An 8,151-nucleotide genomic window follows, 5' to 3' on the forward strand; every position below is an offset into this window, starting at 1 on the left:
CCCAGCATTATATCTGCTTACATGAAATAGATGGCACAGTCTTCAGAAAGCAGATAAAAATATGCTGCTTAAATTTAACTCGCAGAACCTTTTACTTAGTCATCCATCCTTTCTAAACAACAGTTTGTCATAAACTTGCACACAGCTCAGACTGGCTACTTAAGGGTGTAGCCAGGTATGCACCATGCATGCTGTGGCTTACACTTTTTTAAATATTTGTTTGCTGTAGAAAAGATGCTTATTTGCTTGCATTAGTGCTGACATTGCAGCTGCAACTCCCCAGTCTCACTGTTACCACATCAAGTAATAGTAGTGAAGGGCATCATGCTGTGGCCCCTAAAACAGGTAATGTCCAACTGAAAAAAATAGAAATTAAATATTGCAAGGTTTGCTTCTGTGAAATCTTCTTCGCTGAAAATAAGTTGGCATGTTGGATGATGATTTGGCAAACACTTTGCATGTGCAGGACACTTTTACATTTGCTGCTGGCATCATATTCTTCCCCTGGAAAGAACATTAGCAAATAGATAGAAGCAAGGGCATACACAAGGAGACACACACACACACACACACACACACACACACACACACACACACAGTGTAAGATGTGCTCATGTTAGCCACCAGCGGCTGATGAAGGGCCTTAACAGAAATGGCATCATTCCCAGGATGCTGGTGAGGGCACAAACCACTTCCCTGGAAGACAGACCCTCTGGTCACCTATTGCCACTTCAGTGAGGATGCCCCATATAGGAAACTAAATGTATCAAAGACTGATGGGGGAACTGGATGTTCAGCAGTCACTGTGAAAGACAGCAACTAGAAAAAAGTTTCCATCTACTGAACCAAGTCAAGTAATCTGATCTAGATATATGCTATAGTGCTATATATATGCTATATGGTGGTAGTGTAAATTTCCCAGTTAGCCAAGAAAAGAAACACTTTTTATAGGCTTTTGCCACACTAACAAATTAATAAAATATGTAGGGAGTATTTTGAATTAAAAACATTTTTTACTGACTGTAAATATGTGGGCTGTAATTTTTTTATTACAGATGTGGTTTTCACTTGGACTGGCATTTTGCCAGGTCCTTTCTTGCATTGAACCATTTGAAACAGAAGTGTGGTTGTCGTCTGTAATAGTACCAGAAGCTACTCTGTGTTATTTTGCATTATGTCTTTGTAAATTGCCTCATGACAAGGCTGCTCTGTGGTGTTGGCTGAGAGGAAAACAAGCACTGCATAGTGTTAGCACGACTGATCTCAGTCAAGAGTTTGGGATGGGCTGGCCTGTGAGATGTCTTAAGAGATGAGAGAGAGAGAGAGAGAGAGAGAGAATATATTTTTTTGTTTCTTTTTACAGATGCTGTAAATAATTCAGTGTGGTTAATCAGTTCCTGCAGCCTGTCTTCTGACTGGTGTACTAAAGTGCTTAGGAGTTCATACAGACTTGTTTAAAGCAACATTGCTGTCTCAGCTTGTGTGAACCACTTAAATTATTTGTACTGTCCAGGAGTATCACTCTCTCCTTTTCTTATCCTCAAAGCTGTGTGCCCCTTCCGTGAAACAAATTGTACATGTTTAATGTCATTAAGATGATTAGCTTTGAGACCCTGAGAAATTATGAATTTGTCCATCATTGGAGGTTAAACTTTCACGTTCAGAGGTATTCAGCCTTTCCCGTACACTTTGTTGACAATTATTTTTATTATTTAGCCAGCTCCTAATGGTTGAAAAGGATGACAAGTATACCAGCTGTGGAGGAAATTGCAAGGATTTTTCTTAAGCAATAGCACACAGGACATGGCTAGTTTTGTATGAACCAAATGCAGAGCCGACTCAACCTGCATGTCATCAGAACACCTAATATTTCCTGCCATCATAGCTTGAGCCAGACTCCATAGTGGAAATAAATTATTTTAGTTGAGTGTGCATTTATTGTATTATTGACTGCTTTCTTTACTCCTCCATGTGCCCAACAGTGTATAGCTTTCCTGGAGTGCTATTCAGTCTTACTAAGTTATTGCTAAACAGGTCACAACATGAACCCAGCGGTTGTTATGCAAATGCACAATAGATAACCATTTAAATAAACACAGTCAGCCTTTAGAAAAACTTTGCATTCAGTCTTTGGTAATATTGAAGGCCATAGTCTTAGGTGACTTTAATGTATGCTGGTGTAAGAAAACCTGCACAGTCCTTAGTGTGTGCCCTCTGAGATGCAAGTTGCTCACCATAACCTGCAGAGAGGTAACCACTCATTGCTTGACTGGATGCCAATCAGTACACTCAGCAGATCCACACTCCAGTTTTAAACTTTTGCATCATGAGTAACTACTGCCCTGTTATTACTGTTTGCTCAAAGAAGCCTAGTCTCCCAGGGACCTCACTATCTTTTACAGTGTCCCACAGTGACATGGAGCATCACTTTCTGTCAGACATTACTCGCATCTCTTACGATTCCTGTCTTTTCTTAAAACACACTTATAGTTAATAACATCATTAAGTCCTGGAGAAACATAAGCTTTCATTAAAATTTGCCATTTAATCTCACAAAAATCCAGTTTGTCAAATTTACCATTAAAATCACCAGGCGCACAATCAGCCTCAAAGAATACAAATCTGCTAAAACCAACACATTTTGTAGAGTGTTTACCCAAAGCATTTATAAAATTTTTAGTTTTTATAGTATAATGATGATCATAAATTTGCTTCCTAAAAGTTCTGTTGGTTGTACCTATATAATAGGGGCTGTACTTCAAACAGTGAGTAAAATAGACAATGTCAGTAGAACCACAAGTAAAAAAAAAAACAGGAGTTGCATAAGTAATCTGTGTCAACGCACAATAAAACTTGGGCTTTACGTCTGTAGTGAGACTTTAATGTAGCATTACAGGCTGTTTTCTTATAACTACTGGGGGTGCATAAATTCTTGTTTCCCTCTTTCTTGTGCACCTCAACATCCAAAAAAAAAATACCCTATTCTTATTCCACATGAATTTCAAAATAGATGTCCTGGAATTAATCCTTCCAATAAACTTGTGTCAGTCCTCTTCTTCACCCTGCCAGATAAAAAGATATCATCAGTACAATGCCAATATGACCTCAACTGATAGAAACCACTAATCTTCTCTAAAATGTTTGATTCCTAGTACGCCATAACTAAATTGACGTAATGGGGAGCCATCCTGTCTCCCATAGCCACACCTTTCTTCTGTCTATTAAAAAACTTCCAAGAATAAAAAAAAAATGTTCCTTAAAACTTTTTCATATTTCTGCTAAAAACCTCACCTCCCCTACTGTGTATTGTGTATCTTTATGTAGGATGTAGGAAACCCATTCAACCCCAACATCATCTGGCATGACTGTGTATAATGACTGTACATCCACTGCAACTAAAAACAAGTCTTGTGTGCCCCCTGACTTCTCATCTTTTTTATGAAATCAAAACTATATAATGAAATAAGACATGCTGACAACTACTTTAAAAAGAGCCCTATCCACAAGCTTGGAAATAAGTTCCAGTTTAGATGAAAGGAAAGATACTATAAGTGTTAAAGGAGGGAAATCAATGTTTTTGTGTATTTTGGGTATACCAAATAACCTTCCACTAGTTGGTTTATCAACACGAAAAAATTTATACATCAACTCAGAAGTAATGCCTTTGGTACAGTTGTCAAACAACCACAGCTCCACATGTCTATATGCTTTCATAATATCTTTCGTGTGGACCTTTTTATAAAAAGAGTTCATTTTAACAATATTGTTGTTGTAATCAATAGTGTCCATAATAATAGTAGATCCCCCATAGTAGATCCCCCATCAGCTTTCATGATGCAAATTCCATTGCCCATGGAAAGTGCTTTCAAACACTTTCTCTACTCAGAATTCATGCTGAAAATATCTCTTACCAGGTTTTTCACTCAACAGTTTTCTAATGTCAATCTCCAAGGCATCCTCAAACTCTCTTATAACAGGATGTAATGGTGGGCTAAACACATTAGGAATCATAAAATCTGATGTTTTGGCATCTTTTCTACCTTTGAACAAAACTTTCAGATTCAATGTCCTAGTGTAACCCTTCAGGTCATTAATTGTTTGAACCAAATCCACTGTAGCTGAAGGAATGAAAGAAAGCCTCTTCTTTAATAAATAAATTTCAGATTCAGTTGAAATTATGTTTCTAAAATTATATATTTTAGAATTGTAAGGTAACTGTGAATGTGTTAATGGAGTTTGTAATATTGAAAATGTCCAAACCTTCTTGATAAACGTCTCTGAGGTGTCTATTCCACCCGGGCCCGTGGTCTTGTATTTGTTGCTGCTGCTCATTTGAGCTATGTCCAGAATTTATGAAAACACTCGAGACCTTTATTGCCTCTTTTCTTAAGCACATTATCAGTTTTCCTTGCCTTCCAGTGCATTGCCAACCTTTGGAAAACCACAAACATAATCCCCATCCTCACATTATCCAGAGATGACACCATTTCCAGTCTTTCCCATTACTGATATCCCCTGTCTTGAGTAGTTGGTGGAGAAAGCTTTCCTTTCACAACTTACAGATGTCAGTGTACAGAATCTTCATCATTCTGATCATGGTTTCAGACAAGGTCACAAAATCCTCACATTGATTTTAACTATGTCCAACAATTTTTGCTTGAGTATGGAGAAAGGGAGTTCTCACAATATCTGTTGACTCCATCACCTCTACTCCCCCCTTTTTTTTAATTAAAGGAGCTTAAGGACTGTGGAATAGACAGAACATGCTTAAAATGGTTCTCAAGTTATCTTAGTAGCTGGTCCACCAGAGTCTCCATAAACAATTCTCTATCCACTTTCTTTAATTTGCTGTAATTAAATTTACTCTGTGTGAAAGGTAATTGCTACACAGTCAGATAAATCCTCACCTTGAAAGCTAATTAGCCCTTAGAAAAGATGTTGTCCTGCTTACTTTGGTATGTACTGGCATAATCAATACCAACAAGGCCAAATTACAGACATCTTAAAAAAAAATTACAAACATTTTAAAAATAAAACTCTGCTGTTTCATGATAAGCACTCACAAAACAGAGCACCATTGTCTTGTGTTAACAAAAGCAGTATGTTTCCCAGTTCAGCATCGATACAGCTACATGCTAGCAATACTTTCCTCTAAAATGAAATCTCTGTGAGACTGCTGCCACTTACCCACCTGTATACATACATGAACACATGCACACTATTTTTCTGCTGTGTATATAATATGACTATATAAATACATAATTAAGAATGCAATATTTTTATCTAAATTCTCACACTCCATGTGTTAATTGGGAAGCTAGTGTAGAACGTACATATCACTATGAATATACCTGCCCTTTAACTTGTATATCAGTGTATACTGCCTGGCTACATGGTGCAGCGGATGGAGCTCTTACTGTGACCCAAGTTCAAATAGTGATCTCAGTACTAGAGGAGCCAGGCAGTGAGGGACAGGAGTTAAGAGCCCTGGCCTGCTTGTCTCTTGGAGGTAATGGAGGATTGCTGGTACTCCGAGAGCATGTAGGGAAGTGTGATTTCTCTGGTGGACACTTGGGTAAACCACTTCCCCATCCTTGAGGGCATGGGGTGGAGCTGCTTGCTGGCATTGCTGCTTGCAGAAGTGAGGATCAAGTAGAGTGGGATGGCTGGCTTCAGTTCTGCACGCTCGACATCTGAGGGAACGTAGGGAACAAATGTAGAAAAGTCTGGAGCCACCCTTGATGGACATCTGAATGATGACCCCCCCCCCCCCAGTTGACCCATGTCCTAGTGATGGGGAAAAAAGGGCCAATTGGCTTACAGGGAGCTAATGGTCAACAGTCAAGTAAGAGCATTTAAAAGATTGTGTGCATGTGTGTGTGAGCTAATATCAAATATCTCTAATATGTAGAGGAAGCTGAGAGGGAGGTGGGTACATTTGGGTGGGGTTACATTCAGCAGGCTTCTGTATGATTCTGCATATCATCCTGGCCTACACCCTGTAGCTACTGCTTCCTTTGTAAGCATGCCATATTATTCAACATAAAGTTTGGCAAAAGCCTGTATGATTACCTTCTATATCTGCGGAGTTCTTTGTTTAAGGTTAAAAGTTCTCTTCACAGTAACACTAAAACTGTTCTCCAAACGTAGATGGATTTGACTCTATTATTGGCCTCCTCCTTATAACACTGTTTTATATTTGCAGTCATAGTTTGTACCCTTCTCATAAAATGAACCTACGAAGGTGTCATATGACACCTTCCAGAACTTCCAGTGACTGCAAGTACCAGTAATATTAACTATGTCAGAGCTTCATCTGTTGTACAAGCCCTCCATTTGCTGTATTTTCATTTTCTTTATCTTTTACTGCATTGAAGTCCTTCTGTGCTCTTTAAGTCTACAGCTGCATACAGCAGGTCCACCATTAATTCCTCCTTAACCTTCTACATCGCCTTAGTCTGTACCCCCCCACTATTTTTCTCCTTTCCTTCCATTCTTCTCCTCCTACCTCTCTCTCTTTTCTTCAAACTTCTATAACTTCTATATCATCATTAATCCCCATTTCCCCAAAGCAAAGGAACGTCACGTTTTCCGCAGTACCTTACCAGTGTCTACCCATTTAAAGTACCCCTGTCCTCTTTTTTTTCAGCTTTGTATCAGTTAACCGCCCTTATCTTCTTTGCTTGCCACTGTAACTACTTTCTGTTATGAATGTTTTCCTCATAGATCCTCATCCTTTCGTATAATGTGCCTTTTACTTATAAATTATGACAGGTTATGATCCTCCTTGTTGAGTTTGTAACACAAAATGTTGTTTAATCTGCTTATTGCTCATATTGAATTCATTACAGAAATTGATTTTTATGTGATATTGTTGAATATTTCCATTTGCTTCATTGTCAATCTGTCATGTTTTAAGAAGTTTGTACAACTAATTGGATGTTATGTATAGTTTCACTTGTTATTACATATAATTATTGTGGTTCTTTTAGTACAGGGCCTTCTCTAAAGACTAGCTTGGAACAGCAGACAACTTTGTTTCCTAAAGTAAAGTAAACAGTAATAACTTCGTATAAACACAGCTATTAACCAAGTTGCTTATTGTTTACTGCCCTTTTAACACTGATCATTTCATTTATGTGAATTTCTTTTTATGTGTAGGAACGTGTGTGAAATGCAGTAAGGGAGTATATGGAGCGAGCCAGGCGTGCCAGGCCATGGGTCATCTCTATCATGACAGCTGCTTCACCTGCAGCGCCTGCAGTAAGTAAGGCCTGAATAGATCTCAAACAGCAAAGCTTATGTTCCGCATGAGGCAGTGCTTTATTAATTTGAATGAGAGTGCTGCTGTGTTTGTGATAACTTACCAATGACATCAGTCGGGCATTATTACTTGCTTACCAACCATTCATTTCACTGCATTTTGTATGATCACCTATCCTTAACAACTCTTATTTCTCATTGATAGCACAACTCCATGTATAATAATAATAAAAACATTGAAATTGCCCTTCATAAAGTATACAAGAAAGGCATTTTTCAAACTACCTGTCTGAATAATGTTTACTCTCACCTTATTATGATATGTCTTTCTGATTTTTCCCTACACAGAAGTCCTCACAGAATACAGTAAAGTAAAAATGTTCTTTGGAGTTACAGCTGAAAATGCAAAATTCTGTGTGGCATTTTTATAAAGGAACCAGGTGCATCATGTTAATGAATACATATTGACCAGTCTGTTATTGTGCACTGTATTTGGATTGCACAGGATTATGTTGTGTCAAACATCTGATCAGTAGGCAGAATGCTGTCAAGTCTTACTTTTTCACTAATTAAGATCAGCCCTAACTACAGTTTTAGACTACATTTGCCACTCAAGATTGCCCTAATAAATAGCCCTACCAGTCCATACAATCCACTTGCAATTTTTAGTGAATGTAAACCTAAGTAATGTAATTCCAGTTTGGTTACTGCATGTTAGAGTACAGAACATAACACACTTATTTCCTTAAAAATGGAGTTATTCAGACTACTTTACTCACACTGCATCAACTTCATTATGCAATGGAGCCAGAAATTTCTGGCTCAACAAGTTGCATTAGCACATCACCAGGGAATACAGGCAGTCCCCAGGTTAAGGACAAAATTGTT

General features: G+C 38.1%; 1 protein-coding gene across 4 annotated transcripts in view; it reads left to right on the plus strand.

Moving 5' to 3' along the window:
- LIMD1 (LIM domain containing 1) overlaps nucleotides 1–8,151 on the plus strand; it is a 516,411-nt gene that overhangs the window by 174,065 nt on the left and 334,195 nt on the right. For all 4 annotated transcript variants that reach the window (XM_044064671.1, XM_044064672.1, XM_044064673.1 and 1 more), the window contains one exon: nucleotides 7,162–7,263. In XM_044064671.1, coding sequence (XP_043920606.1) covers nucleotides 7,162–7,263 — 102 coding nt within the window. The remainder of the gene's footprint in view (nucleotides 1–7,161; nucleotides 7,264–8,151) is intronic.

This window comes from Protopterus annectens, chromosome 3.part0, assembly GCF_019279795.1.
Source record: "Protopterus annectens isolate FY-2018-M chromosome 3.part0, PAN1.0, whole genome shotgun sequence".
In the NCBI taxonomy this organism is placed as follows: Eukaryota; Metazoa; Chordata; order Ceratodontiformes; family Protopteridae; genus Protopterus; species Protopterus annectens.